The 16,380-nt window shown below is 39.6% G+C and overlaps 1 protein-coding gene across 5 annotated transcripts in view; it reads left to right on the top strand.

The window, feature by feature from the left end:
* LOC124723194 (glucose-6-phosphate 1-dehydrogenase) overlaps nucleotides 1–7,309 on the top strand; it is a 303,988-nt gene extending 296,679 nt beyond the window's left edge. For 3 of the 5 annotated variants that reach the window (XM_047248385.1, XM_047248388.1, XM_047248387.1), the window contains one exon: nucleotides 5,492–7,307. In XM_047248385.1, the coding sequence (XP_047104341.1) occupies nucleotides 5,492–5,588 (97 nt within the window). In that variant the 3' untranslated portion in view covers nucleotides 5,589–7,307. Of the gene's footprint in view, nucleotides 1–5,491 lie in introns of all 5 variants that reach the window. The other 2 variants (XM_047248384.1, XM_047248386.1) reach the window with 2 other exon arrangements.
* Nucleotides 7,310–16,380: the final 9,071 nt, after the last annotated feature.

Genomic DNA, 16,380 nt, shown 5'->3' with positions numbered 1-16,380 from the left:
CTCTTATCTGTTTGTTTTTCTGTCCCTTTTTGTTATTCACAATAAACACATTCTTCTCCCTCATTAATAACAGAGTTCCATAAGTGGGGATTAGGTAGTTGCCCCATTTTTCTTCTTCCATTTGGTATTTAAACCATGAATGCCTTTCTTCTTATTCAAATTTTCAACATTTAATCCATGAGATTAAAAATTTTCCTGACATGTAGATTGCTCGATGAAATTTTTGTTGGTTGTTTGTGACTTGCTGCCATGATATTTTGGTGCAGTCTTCTGCCTCTCTTTAGGTGAACACTGACAGAAATATACTGAGCTCACCTATGTAAAATCACACTGATAGATAAGTGTTGCAATGAGTTATATCTGTGCAAGCACTATGTGAGTGCATGCTCTTCTGCTGCAAGGTGCACTCTGTGGTGAAAGCTCGTCTCATTGTATCTGATCAGTCATTTTCAAACTGTGAAATTGCAGAATAGTACTGGCTATGCAGAGCAGTGCAGGGTGTATATAAAGTGTGGGAACACTTTCAATTATTTATTGCACAAGAACTAAACATTGTGCAGATGTCATACATATTGCATTTTCAAGAGAAAATCTGAAAGTTTTTTTTACAAACATTCAGTATGTGACCCATGAGTGACCAGCTTGGCATCGTAGACTGTAGCAGGTGCTTCACGTATTCTCTCCCGGAGCTCTGCTACAACACAGAGTATAGTCAGTACATACACCAGATCTTTAATGTGTCCCCACAGAAAAAAAGTTACATGGAGTCAGATCTGGTGATCGGGGAGGCCATTTCATGAAACAGCTGTCTCCTTCTGTAGCACAGCCGATCCATCGATGCGGCAGCTCCGTGTTCAGTTACCCATGAACTTCATGATGAAAATGGGGTGGAGCCCCATCCTGCTGAAAGATGAACGGAGAGTCTGATTGCATTTGAGGCATCAGCCATTGCTGCAACATGTCCAAGTAGGCATATCCAGTGACAGTGCTCTCAGTGAATAAGAATGGCCTGTACAGTTTTCGATGTGACAAGGCACAAAAAACATTTACCTCTCAAATTCAATGCATTCGTGTGGATGCTTTGCACCCCAGATTTGACAATTATGCCTGTTCACTTTCCCATTAGTGTAAAAAGTGGCTTCTCTGATAAAAATTAAGTGATCAACAATGTCATCCTCATTCAGTTGTTGCAACTGCGAACTAAACTCAAAATGCTTGTCTTTGTTGTCTTCAATGAGCTTATGCTCTAGCTCCAATTTGAATGGTTTCATAGACAGATCCTGTCGCAGGACTTCCCACACTGTCACTGGAGCCATTTCGTGTTCACTGGATGCACGATGCACCGATTTCTTTGGACTCCTTATGAATGTCTCTCATACACACTCCACATTCACTTCACATTCGCTTCTCTTTGCCGGGCACAAGCAACCACTTTCCTTGTTAGTGGCTTCTTACCGTGCTTGGTTCTAAACATCCGTTGAACAGCTGTAGCACACTTGTTTTTGTCGAACTCCAATGCACAGAAAGCTCGCTCCACTCCTAAACTTGCCATGTTTGTGAGTAGCGCTGACTATCAGCAAATTACCAAACTACTACATAAAAAAAAAACTTTCAGGGTTTCTATTCAAAATCACATATGTATGATATCTGTACTATGTTTGGTTCTTGTGCAATAAATAATTGAAAGTGTTCCCACACTTAATGTACACCCTGTATGTAATTTCAAACTACCACCCTAATTGATAAGAATCTCAGACAGCCGTTTTTCCACTGATTCATTGATGATAGAGCTTCAAAAGTTTTATGTACGGACCACAATTTTTGTTTCATTGTATTGCATCAGATAATCAGTAGAAATACAAGTTTGGCATTAACTTACTGTCTTGCAGTAGGCAAATACGCTGCTGGTGTTGCCAATGTGATCCTTAACAGTGTGCATTGTTTTCCCTTTGTAAGATTTGTTGCATGTGCCTGGAATCCTATAGACTTCTGCCTTGCAGAACTCTTAAGTCATCTTTGATATTCCCCAAACATGCCAAGATTTTTGATGGAGGGCAGAAGATCACTTTAACCTTTAGTCTTCTTAATAATCTGCCTATTTTTCCAGAAATATTCCCAATATATGGTAGATGAGCTCTCGTTTTGAAGGCTTCAACCTCTTACTTGTTTTGCTGTTTGAACATCTGAAGCCCTGTCTGCACTTGCTGAGACAAATGTCCATTGTTCAGGAACACAATTTGTAGGATTCCAGTTCCAGTTGCAGGTTGTTGGCATCTGAGAGAGTATGGGCTTGGTGGATCAAGGTCTTACGAATGCCCATTGTTTGTGCCCGTCTGTGGAAACCAGTAACCTGTAATTAAAGGTCTGTATGATTGGACTGTTGAAATATAGAATGTCTAAGTGTGCTATCTCTTTTCCATTGCACTAAAATGTCTAAAATGGGAAACAACCTGCTTCCTCCGTTTTCATAGTTGATTGTGTTTTCATGTATGGAGTTCAGATGTTGAAGGAACTCTCTGAGACTGTCAATACCTTGAGCCCAAACAATAAAAATATCATCAATATAACGTCATCAGTCTAGTGCCAAAGTTTTGTTGGTTTTATAATTGCTGAGTTGATTGCTCACTTCTCTAAGTCCTCCATAAAAAGGTTTGCCACTAAGGGAGACAAAAGAGACTGCCCATGGTGACACCATCAGATTGTTTAAAAATGCCTTAGGTAAACAGTACAAAGTGTGTACTTATTTTTTTAATTAACTGAAACAACAAATTGGTCATTTAAATGAGTGTTGAACACTATGAATTGACTTATTTTTCATATATTGCCAGAAAAGTTAATTTTACTGAGTGCTGAGGCACATTCTTCAGTTGTTCATGGCAAACTGAAACCTACTCAGTGTCATTACCAATATGGTAATTACAGTGAGGAAGTTGAGTTTAGCTGCTGCTTTTTCAGTATGGTCTGTCTGACAGCATTGAAGAAGATAGTGGTGGGTGTGCAACACTCCAGGGAGGCAGTTGGTGGAAGGCAGCACTTTCCTTGCCATTTTGAAGCAGAATAACTCAATCCACACTGTCTTTACATTCACCCTAGTATCTGAAAGGCACTTTCTGCAAAGAGGAAATGTCTAGTTGTGAAACTTCCTATCGGATTAAAATTGCATGCCGAATTGGGACCTGAACCCAGGACCTTTGTCTTTCATGGGGAAGTGCTGTACCAGCAGAGTTATCTAGCACAACTCACAACCCATCCTCACAGCTCCGCTTCTGCCGGTACCTCAGGTTTGAGTCCCAGGCTGGCACACAGATTTAATCTGCAGGGAAGTTTTAATCTGTGTACACTCTATTGCAGAGTGAAGGTTCATTCTGGAAATGATCTCCCAGGTTGTGATTAAGACATATCTTTGTAATATCTGTTTTTCAATGAGTTCTAGTCCCACAAGTTACACAGGAGGGCTTCTTTGAAGTTTAGAAGGTAGGAGATCAGTTACTGGCAGAAGTAAAGCTGAGAGGATGGTTCATGTCATGCTCAGGTAGCTCAGTTGGTACAGCACTTGCCCACGAAAGGCAAAGGACCCTCCAATCACGAAGTTTGTCAAAGAAATGTCACTCATGCTGACTGCTGTTCATCAGTGGTGAAGGCTGGAATTTGCATGCCAATATTGCAACTGAGTGGCAACAGGTTGCGTTTTCAGGTGAATCATGTTTTATTCTCTATTGGCATAGAAAGTCTGAATGCAAACCCCCAACGACAATTGTTGGAAGGGTCTAGCCTGGATGTGGGAGATGTTATGGTCTGGGGAATGTTTTCATGGCATTCCCTGGGTGATCTCGTCATTCAAGGCACAATAGTTCAACACAACTATGCGTCTATTGTTGGGGACCATGTTCATTCCTACATGCAACTTGTTTTTTTCCACGGTACGATGGCATCTACCATCAGAACAATGCAATGTGTCACACAGTTCGCGGCGGTGTGCACACTAGGATGAGTTTACAGAACTCCCCTGGCCACCAAAATTTAAACCCAGTGGAGACTCTGTGGGAACACTTCAGTTCAGGTGATTGTACCATGGATCCTCAACTGAGAAACATTATTCAGACGTTTGACAGAAGGTCACATTAATATCATTGGAAAGTATGTTCCAGTAACAACTTTGTGTCAAATTCTCAATAGTAGAAGAAATTGATCTATTAAAAAGTGAGGATGGACATAGAAGAAGAAAATAATTTTGCAGAAGAAAATTAATTTAAAAATAACAATACTATAAATAAAACATAAACAAATAAATATAATAGAAAGATAAAGTAAAATAGAATTTTGACGTTATTACTGGCACCCAGTTCCGTATAACGTACTTAGCAACTGGGAAGCAGGTGTGCCTTAGGCAGACAAGTCATCTTTTTTCGTTGATATGTTCCGACAGTTTGACCCCGGGCTTCCCTTTTGGGGTCATATTCTGCTATATAACATCAAGTATTTGTAGTTTCCCTGAATTCTGGAACTTGCACACCAACATAGCCTTGCATCCCACTGCCTTTCTGGACTCAATTTACAAAAAGCTCCTTCCATCTACCCATCAATTTCTTCTTGCACTCCATTTTTTCCATATATTCTCACAGCAATTTTATTGCCTTTATGGAGTATAGTGTATTTTTATTTATTGTCATAATGTATTTCTTCCATTCATTCCTTGCTGATTCTATATCCATCTGTAATTCTTGCTCTATATCTGCCTGTTGTTGTACTTGAGTTAATGCTGACACATCACATACTTTTAAGTTATCTTCTATTTCCCAGTCACGTTAATGTGTTTTCCTTCATCTTTGCCTCCCTTCCTTCTTATACTTCATGTATATCTCTTAACCTGTGTTCTGGTAGACGCTGTCACTCCCTTCGTTACATACGTTATTGATTTCTTCTCTGTTCCCTTTGAAGAAGGAATGTGTGGTTCCCAAATATAGGAGTTCTGTTTCCTTTATGCGTGTTTTTGTTGGCTGCACTATCCTGAAGAATTGCTAATACTATGCAAATTTAAGACCTGAATTTTAGTAACTTTCATGTATCCACATAGTACACTGTTTTTAATATGTCACTAATGTCTCTTTCCTTATGATTCAACACCTCTTATTTGTTACGTGTTTTTATTATATGCTTGAAAAATATTTCTAATTGTAATTTGATAATGAGATAATGTTCAACACAAATAAATTTGATATCTTTTTTAATGCTCTTGCTTTTTCTTTGCACCATTACCTTTTTTAACTCAGCAGTGCTTTTAATGTTGGACCATATATTTGAAACACTGTCTTCATGCCATCGACTTATCAAAAACCTCATGCAGAGTGCTTGAGGGAGCACTTTGACAGCAGCATTTAATGTGCAGCATGCTGACTTATACTGTGCTGTTCATTTAAGAATCTGTTTTGAGCTGTGCATATTCAGTTTCCAAAGACACTTTGTAACATAGAATGTTGTTTACTTTTTACAGATATGGTTCACGTGGACCAAAGGCTTCTGACCACAAGTGTGATGAGAACAACTTCAAGTACTATGGATCGTATAAATGGGTTCCACCAAAAGCATGACTATAGGAAAGAGAATGACATTCGTTCCATGATTTGCTTTGTCTTTCATTTCATGCATGTCTTCCACTCAGTAATGAAATGTTACCATTGTAATAAGAGAATGATGATTTTGTATATAGGGTTAATTTGTTGTTCAAGGTCTAGGGTGGGGAAACTGGGCATTTTTGGGCCATGTTTATATATTTAATTAATCATAGCATTTTGGAGGAGTTCTTTAAAAGATAATCTACTCATAGCTCAAATTTTGTATAGAACTCATGTCACTCTCTAAACATTTAGAAGAATTGCCTAAGAAAATCTTCACCAACTATGTTATTTGAAGTTTGCAGTTTCTGCTGAAATGCCATTTCATTTACAATCAGCACAAAATATTGTGTAAGAGTAATGTACACTAGAGTTTCTGCCTTTGATATTGACTGAAACTGTAACAGCAACAAAATTATTTAATTTATGAACCAGTATGATTAATCACAAATTCATGTAGTGCAATGTTCAGTGAAGGCTGACATTAGCAATCTGTTCCTAGTGGTGATTCTTATAAATTTTTGTAGATATATTTCTTTATTTTAAATGGATGTGATACTCATTACAAAAATAGCAAATGACTCACTTGTTATTATTTTATGTATTGGTTTTAATCCATACATATTGTGTTGTTATTTATGTTAATGTGTGGACATTGTGTCTATATCTTTCTCATCATGTTGAAGTGGAGTTACAGTTTTGAGGAATTTTCTTGTTTAAATTTTTGTTCAACTTTTTCTCATTTTATTTATTTGTTAAATTTGAAATTTGTCTGTCTTTGAATCACAAAACTGTCCCCCTTGTAATCGATATTGCTCAGTGCTGTCAGTGTGTCCATGTTATGTATTCGTGTTAATCACCCAGACTATTTACGATGGTGTTTTACAATAAGTTGAATACACAATAGTATGTGCAACATATTACATAATTGATTCATCATAGACATTAGACAGCGGTAGATAATACACCATATTACATGAAGTGGATATAGGCTTTGGCTAGATACAGATGGAGTATACAAAAATCGTTGCTGACTGAAGTAATGCCAAACACCCTATTTGACAATATTTTAGATTATTTCATTTCAAATCACCCAGACTGTTTTCTTGTAATTTACTCAGTTTATTATTTTATGCAAACACACTAAATTGTACGCGTGTGTATATATGCCATTTCTGCAAAGCCCAGTCATCTTTAGTGCTCATTCTGCATGTTATCCACTTTTATTTCTATTGAATTTTTTTTTCTAGTTTTATAAATTTACTTTTATGCTATATTGAAACTTGTTACAGATACATTTTGTAAGAAATACATTTGCTGAAGCTAAGTGTTACAATCTCTTTGTGCAACATTAAGAACTTTGAAGATTAAGTGTCAACTTTGAAGATTAAGTGTCCTGAATGACCAAATAATCTTTGATTAACTCAAGAAGGGCTATTGTATTTCCACCATTTTTAATTACTCTAGAAATGTTTTGTGGACTGTTTATTCCAATAAGATAAATGCTTTTGTATTTCATGAGCTTGTTGCTTATTCCATCAGGATTCTCACTGATACGTTACAGCTTGATTTATTTTTATTCTGGTAGAAACACAGTGCAAATTTTGTGAATAATATTTATTTTCAATATAGTTATGAAATTAAAATATTGGGTATTTTTATGGATTGTATTGTTATTTATAGAAATTTATTTGTACAAATAACAGATAATGCAGTATTTTTGGATATTTATATAATGACTTGTTATTTAAAATACAAAAATTAACTCCAAAATATTTGTCTTTTTATTTAAAAAAAAAAACCTTCAACCTTTGTCTGTTCACAAAGCGGAGTGTTGGTTTTGCATCTTTTCATATTAATAAAAAACAAGTTTACATTTGACATTAAATTATTCAATATTGTGTTCATAAAAGAAAAACACTTCAGATGGAAAATGGGGGCAGGGGGGGTTGAGCCTTTGAGATTGGTTAGTTGAGTAAGCCATTGACAAATTCCTAATACACAACTGAGTCAGAAATAACTTGGAGGCATGTCTACAGGGAGTAATGTTCTTGAATAAGGGGGATGATAGAAGAATGGAAGAGACATTGAGTAAGAAGACAGGCAATGTATAATTGCATGGTAGCAACTCATTCTACAGCATATCTGTCATTCCCCATACCCCTTTGGCCTTAGTCTCCACTGATTCCTGTGTTCTGCCTCAACTACCGCTCCTCTTCTGCTTAATCCACTCTCCTGTTCCTTGTCTAGGCTGACTCCCCTGTCAATTTCTTCTCCATCATAGCTCATACGTATCTTGATTTCCTTATTTCTGTCACTTACTCCAGTTCCTTCACCTTTGCCTTTCACTATTTTTGTGTGTTCTGGCTTCCTATGCCATCCCTTGCATAGACTCAATGAGCTGTCCTACACACACATATCGGTACATGTACCATATTGGTTGAGATGGACCTGCACTCACTGACAGCAGCAATTTCTGTCTCGAGTTTTACAGCCATTGTTCTTACGTTGTGTTACATGGCTGCATTAGGTTGAGAATTCCTTGTGGACACTTTGGGTGGTCTGCACTGATACACCAATAAATCAGGCAACTTCATTCATGGTGTGGTCATGGACATATCCAAACACAATAGCTGCTTTCTGCCATTCTGTCCCAGCTTCACACTGATCCATGTTACTGCACCCGTTCCATAAAAACAATGGCACATATCTGTCAATTCACTGTCTAGACTAAAGTCAGTAGTGCGGTGTCACAGAACACTCTCATGCCAGGTATAAACTACTCACAGCACTCCAAAGTGAACAGTACGCTCTTTTTAAGCAGGGTCTAATACTTTGTCCAGTGAGCATATAAACTGGTGGAATCTGCAAAAGAAAATGCATCCATAGGCACGAACAGCTTAAAAGAATTCACTTAAGCAACAAAGGTGTATGCTGTCTGTGTGCTATATAGAACTGGCCTCTTGGTCAACAAATCTGCTCATCAGCTTAGGCAATACTGACAAGGACAACCTATCATTGTCTTTTTGAGCCAACTAATTAAAACAATGAATTCTTCATATTGTCAAATTTGAAGCTTGTGTTGTAATTAAGTAAAAATCATTGCTCAAGTGGGCTCTGAGAACTTCTTTGTGGACCTAATTCCAGAAGGACGATGTGGATGCCAAAATTTGGACTTGGTCATAATCGATTATGGCCCATCCCATTGCTATCTTCAGTCATTGCTGATTAATCTGACTGTAACACGCAGGTGAACCATCAATTTTCCACAAATGTTCCAGAACAGCTTGTACCATTTGACCTATAGTTGAAATCCACATACGTGGCATCTTGTCAGGAGGACGACGGTACAATCCTGTGTCCGGCCATCCTGATTTAGGTTTTTCGTGATTTCCCTAAATCGCTCTACGCAAATGCCAGGATGGTTCCTTTGAAAGGGCACGGCCGACTTCCTTCCCTAGACCGATGACCTCGCTGTCTGGTCTTCTCCCTGAAACAACCAACCAACCATGGCATCTTGTACACACTTGTCTTCCAAAATATCAGGTCATCCCTCATGGAATCAACGAGAGTTGATCATTTTAAGTGTTGGCTAAAACATTACATTCATGTTCCGTTAGTAAGAATCTAATCTAATTTGGAAGAAATTTTTGCTGTAGGTGCTAGTGTGTCCACAGATTCAAACCTTTTCTCTTCAGTCCCTTGATTCAGGATGTCCGCCAGCAGTTTTATCATGGGCAGATGGAAGAAAAATAAGTAAACTGTTTATTATTTCAAAAATAATCATCACAACTCTTAGGAAGAAGAAAAGAAGATCATTGATTTAACTAACTGTCACAGTGCTAGCAAATTACATATGACATAAGGGATCTGCCAAGATCAACTATATATACTGGGAAAGCTACCTATACACTTAGTGAAGGGCACCATACATATTCAAGAGAAGAGGTTTGAGTGAACATCTGGTTTAGTGGAACTAATATTCCTAAAGTGTTGAGCATTCTACAGAGTGAAGGTGAAGTTATTAACATCGAGTATAGAAAGGTGAACACATTACCTCTGGAATGTATATATTCCTAACCTTTCCCTGCGACTTGGCCTGTGTATGCATTGAAAACATATATTGAATACACTTCCTCCTCCTCCCACTCTCTGTATCCATCTCTTCAAATTCAAATGGCTCCAAGCACTATGGGACTTAACATCTGAAGTCATCAGTCCCCTAGAATTAGAACTACTTAAACCTAACTAACCTAAGGACATCACACAGAACCATGCCTGAGGCAGGAATTGAACCTGCGACCATAGCAGCAAAGCGGTTCTGGACTGAAGAGCCTAGAACCGCTCAGCCACAGCGGCCGGCCCAGCTCTTCCTCCCTCTATCTGCCTACCTCATCCTACCTCATCCTCCCACATCCATCTGTCTATATCCTCCACCCCATTCTATCAGTCTCGTCATCTCCTCCTCCCCCTCTCTCTGTTTCCTCCACTCCCTCTTTCTGATCATATCTTCCTCCCCCTCCCTCTAACCACATGTTCTTCCCCCTCTGTCTTTTCAACTGTGCCTCCTCCTATTCCTTTTCGACCCGCTCATTACCTCTCCACACTTTCCAGCTATCTCATGCGTCTTCCCATGCTCCCCTCTCTCTGTCCATTTCCTCCTCTTGCCCCTGCTCTGTCCATCCCCTTCTTTATCAAGCTCATCCTGTCCCCATACATACTTTTTGGCACATGTAGTACCTACAATACAATTCAATAAAGCATTCTTACACTACTCCCACAACATGCCTGTCAAGCAGGACAGGCTACCCATCAGGGGCTCAAAAAGCTGAAGGAGCTGCTGCTATAGCCCTGATAGTAGAGAATCCACAAGATGCACAGGGGCAACTAGAGGAATCTAAAAGACATAATAACGATGAATGCCATCGCCATCGGTGAACAGCTATATTTAAAACCATACAAGAAAAGACTTGGACTGTTTATTTAAAAAAGCCCCCTACCTACACTACCAGATGACAGACCCACCCTGTTTACATTGGGCTCCCAAAACCAGATTCTGTAAACCGACTTCCAAATACCACTTTTCAGTGGTCAAGTAAACATTTCAAAATCGATTCTGGAAATCTACTTCTAGTTACCGTTGTTCCATTTTCACAATCGATTTTCGCTCCCTTGTAAAAGCATAATCGTTTTGGAAACGTGCTTGGGTTGGCAGGTTACGTCTTGTTCTCAAAATATTTGGTTAATATGGACGGAGTGGCCCATTGTGTAGCGAAGGAGAAGTGGAAATATTAAGATTCAGTATGAAGCTGTCCAACTCTAATAATCAAGTGAAGAGGAACAGCGATTATGCTGACTAAATCGTAAACTGGAACAGCTGTTTTCCAGACGCCATATTTAACTGGGCTACCAAATCCGCTTAATACCTTACCATGTAAACTCAACAGCAAAACCCGTTTCCCAAATTCGTTTTTCGTGTTTCGGAAGATGTGTCACATATAAACATAGTGACCGAGTGACTCCTTACCAATACATATCTGCTTAAATTCGTCAAGAAACTCAAAATCCCAACATATCACGGAGTATTTATGTGGAATACATTGCCAAAGACGATGTGGAAATGAAAGGATTGTGGGACTGTAAATTCAGACGTTGCAGGGGGATCTGTAACACACTGGGTTGGATGTGTTAAAAAGGCTAAAAAATATATTCTTCTTTGACTCGTTCAGGAATTTACATCCACCAGAAGAACTGCACTATTACTTTGCCAACAATCATGTGCTTTACAATTTTCGACACCACCTAGACTTACTTTCATATCTCTGTGGTCATTTCTGTCTAATGTTTCAACTGACAAATGCATAAAAACAAGCACAATGCACATCATTACCCTCCCTCTGGCTCCCTCCCCTCCAATATATCTAAAGAAATGAGAATGGAGTATTGTATTTATCAGTCTGGAAACATACAACAGCATTCCAAATACCTCAGAGGCAAACAATAAACATCATCTAGAAGGTGGCAAAGTTTTGGAGATTCCTCCTGGCTCATATGACACTGATGATTTAAATGCAATTATTAACTGATCTGTAAAAGTATTTGACTTATGCATAAACATTAATACATTCAAAATAGGGATAAAGCTGACACAACAGACAACAGACTTTAGCCAGGAAGGCTCAACAGGGTTAGCACTGAGTTTCTGGAGGAGGTAAGTTTTGGTTAATAATACCAAGAAACTTTACAAGTCAGATCAAATAGCAGATATTTTACCTGTTAGCATGATCCATGTTGAGTGTAATATCACAACAAATTCATACCTCAACAACTAATTAATGCATACTATCTACAGATCTTTCCCTAAGTGGAACCCAGATACAAACTTGTTGTGGTACTAAGCAAACTGATATACCTCTGAGTGACTGTTCAGACATTAGACCATCTCGAGTTGAACATGTTAACCAGGATGGGATTCTGGTCCATTTTCGAAGAAAGAAAATCATGGTACATTTTGTGAGATTCTAGTTTTTTCTGATGAAGGAAACTCTTGAACAGTTGTTGGGCATTCAGCTGAGTGGCATCCTCCAAATGGTGTGGTAGTTTGGCAAGCCAACTTCTTGCCATCTTCAAGTGTTCCTCACTATTGTGTGGTATCTGCTGGGTGCCGCCTTTATATGCTCTCTCTTCATCCCTCTCCCTCCATGTCTTCTACAACTGGCGCCTATGGGTGCACACCTGATGTAGTTGTGGGGATGTGCAGCACTGGATGTTGATCCAGGGCCTTCATTAGCGCTGCAGCTGGAGCCGGACACAGACCTCTGTTGGCATATTGGCTTGTTTCAAGTGCTACAGATAATAATGCTTGTATTCAAGAAGCACAAGCAGCAGAAAATGAAACAGTTTTGGATAAGTGGGTGTGGAAAGTACTACAAATGTTCCTCCGCCACACACCGTTGGGTGGCTAGCGGAGTATCAATGTAGATGTAGATGTAGATCAGATGAGGATCATATGAAACTTTTACATGTGCTAAATTCTAGAGTTCAGCTGAAATTAACTTCTTGGTCATGAGAACTCTACAAGTATCCAGTCATACCAATAACAGTGAGATGAAGTTAGGTGACAAAGACAGCAGTTCAACTGGAAACGTGTCAGTTCATTATTCGGGTTCTGTAGACAGACAGGAGGGGAAATATGAATAAGCATTCCAACATTTACGACAACTGTAAACTAACCGGAGCAAAAGTGTTTCTAAATTCTACATGTTATCGCCGGCCTTGGTGGCCGTGCAGTTCTAGGCACTTCAGTCCGGAACCGCATGACTGCTACGGTCGCAGGTTCGAATCCTGCCTCGGGCATGGATGTGTGTGATGTCCTTAGGCTAGTTAGGTTTAAGTAGTTCTAAGTTCTAAGGGACTGATGACCTCAGATGTTGAGTCCCATAGTGCTCAGAGCCATTTGAACCATTTTTTTGTCTCGTCACATTGTTGACATGTTATCCACATGGTCATCTACAATATGACTAGAACAATGAAAATATCGGCTTGCTGTGCAATATGTACTCAAGGTTTCATTCTTCTTGCTATAAGGGCAATGAATTTGGGTGCATGCTCAGCCCACAGAGGTTTAAAGAATTAACGCCAGTTGTCATGATCAGTTGCTCAAAGAAAAATGAGAGTATTAAGACAGCCCCTATAGACATTGCTATTGAATTTCAATCATCCAACAGTTTTTCTCCAAGCCCCATGACATGGGCACTCTCGTTGCATGATAATGTCATAAATTACTCACCTCTCACAGGAACCATGCAGCGATTAGTTAACTGCCGGAAAAAATTAGTACATCTTGAGAGAAGCTGTCGATTTGGATTCGATTATGGCATATGCCACCTGGAGGATAGTAGACGTATTGATAATGATTTCAATGTTGCCTGCCAACAGATAGCGTAGTGGCATAGATACAAGAGTGTCATATGCATCTACCCTTTAATAGAGTATGCTCACAGCAAGGAGGATCAGTGTGATGCACAAATGTGAAGCAAGCATGCAACCATGCCACAGAGACTCGTGATTCCTACAGCACAGTTTGAAAGGGGACAAATTGTACCCTTCCATGTAGTGGGATGGCCCTTTTACCGAATTGCTACACGAGATGGATGTGCTGCGATAGTTGTGCAACAATGCTGGTATCAGTGGCCGTCCGCAGCTCGTGGTCGTGCGGTAGCGTTCTCGCTTCCCGGGTTCGATTCCCGGCGGGGTCAGGGATTTTCTCTGCCTCGTGATGACTGGGTGTTGTGTGCTGTCCTTAGGTTAGTTAGGTTTAAGTAGTTCTAAGTTCTAGGGGACTGATGACCATAGATGTTAAGTCCCATAGTGCTCAGAGCCATTTGAACCATTTTAATCAGTGGCCACGTGAACATTCTCGCACCTATAGATGAGATTCTGGACGCCCACACAGCACAGATGCCTGCCAGGATCGTAAAGACAGTGGTGGCAGATCATATAGTTATCACAGCACAGATAAGGGGGCTTTTGAGCCCAGCTGTGTCAATATGAACTGTTGTTGTTGTTGTGGTCTTCAGTCCTGAGACTGGTTTGATGCAGCTCTCCATGCTACTCTATCCTGTGCAAGCTTTTTCATCTCCCAGTACCTACTGCAACCTACATCCTTCTGAATCTGCTTAGTGTATTCATCTCTTGGTCTCCCTCTACGATTTTTACCCTCCACGCTGCCCTCCAATACTAAATTGGTGATCCCTTGATGCCTCAGAACATGTCCTACCAACCGATCCCTTCATCTGGTCAAGTTGTGCCACAAACTTCTCTCCTCCCCAATCCTATTCAATACCTCCTCATTAGTTATGTGATCTACCCATCTAATCTTCAGCATTCTTCTGTAGCACCACATTTCGAAAGCTTCTATTCTCTTCTTGTCCAAACTATTTATCATCCATGTTTCACTTCCATACATGGCTACACTCCATACGAATACTTTCAGAAATGACTTCCTGACACTTAAATCAATACTGGATGTTAACAAATTTCTCTTCTTCAGAAACGCTTTCCTGGCCATTGCCAGCCTACATTTTATATCCTCTCTACTTCGACCATCATCAGTTATTTTGCTCCCCAAATAGCAAAACTCCTTTACTACTTTAAGTGCCTCATTTCCTAATCTAATTCCCTCAGCATCACCGGACTTAATTAGACTACATTCCATTATCCTTGTTTTGCTTTTGTTGATGTTCATCTTATATCCTCCTTTCAAGACACTGTCCATTCCATTCAACTGCTCTTCCAAGTCCTTTGCTGTCTCTGACAGAATTACAGTGTCATCGGCGAACCTCAAAGTTTTTATTTCTTCTCCATGAATTTTAATACCTACCCCGAATTTTTCTTTTGTTTCCTTTACTGCTTGCTCAATATACAGATTGAACAACATCGGGGAGAGGTTACAACCCTGTCTTACTCCCTTCCCAACCACTGCTTCCCTTTCATGTCCCTCGACTCTTATAACTGCCATCTGGTTTCTGTACAAATTGTAAATAGCCTTTCGCTCCCTGTATTTTACCCCTGCCACCTTTAGAATTTGAAAGAGAGTATTCCAGTCAACATTGTCAAAAGCTTTCTCTAAGTCTACAAATGCTAGAAACGTAGGTTTGCCTTTCCTTAATCTTTCTTCTAAGATAAGTCGTAAGGTCAGTATTGCCTCACGTGTTCCAGTGTTTCTACGGAATCCAAACTGATCTTCCCCGAGGTTGGCTTCTACTAGTTTTTCCATTCGTCTGTAAAGAATTCGTGTTAGTATTTTGCAGCTGTGACTTATTAAGCTGATAGTTCGGTAATTTTCACATCTGTCAACACCTGCTTTCTTTGGGATTGGAATTATTATATTCTTCTTGAAGTCTGAGGGTATTTCGCCTGTTTCATACATCTTGCTCACCAGATGGTAGAGTTTTGTCAGGACTGGCTCTCCCACGCCCGTCAGTAGTTCCAATGGAATATTGTCTACTCCAGGGGCCTTGTTTCGACTCAGGTCTTTCAGTGCTCTGTCAAACTCTTCACGCAGTATCGTATCTCCCATTTCATCTTCATCTACATCCTCCTCCATTTCCATAATATTGTCCTCAAGTACATCGCCCTTGTATAGACCCTCTATATACTCCTTCCACCTTTCTGCTTTCCCTTCTTTGCTTAGAACTGGGTTTCCAGCTGAGCTCTTGATATTCATACAAGTGGTTCTCTTATCTCCAAAGGTCTCTTTAATTTTCCTGTAGGCGGTATCTATCTTACCCCTAGTGAGATAGGCCTCTACATCCTTACATTTGTCCTCTAGCCATCCCTGCTTAGCCATTTTGCACTTCCTGTCGATCTCATTTTTGAGACGTTTGTATTCCTTTTTGCCTGTTTCACTTACTACATTTTTATATTTTCTCCTTTCATCAATTAAATTCAATATTTCTTCTGTTACCCAAGGATTTCTACTAGCCCTCGTCTTTTTACCTACTTGATCCTCTGCTGCCTTCACTACTTCATCCCTCAAAGCTACCCATTCTTCTTCTACTGTATTTATTTCCCCCATTCCTGTCAATTGCTCCCTTATGCTGTCCCTGAATCTCTGTACAACCTCTGGTTCTTTTAGTTTATCCAGGTCCCATCTCCTTAAATTCCCACCTTTTTGCAGTTTCTTCAGTTTTAATCTACAGGTCATAACCAATAGATTGTGGTCAGAGTCCACATCTGCCCCTGGAAATGTCTTACAATTTAAAAC

The sequence above is a fragment of the Schistocerca piceifrons genome, chromosome X, assembly GCF_021461385.2.
Source record: "Schistocerca piceifrons isolate TAMUIC-IGC-003096 chromosome X, iqSchPice1.1, whole genome shotgun sequence".
Classification (NCBI taxonomy): domain Eukaryota; kingdom Metazoa; phylum Arthropoda; class Insecta; order Orthoptera; family Acrididae; genus Schistocerca; species Schistocerca piceifrons.
The sequence above is the reverse complement of the archived record's forward strand: the minus strand, read 5'-3'. Positions and strand labels throughout refer to the sequence as shown.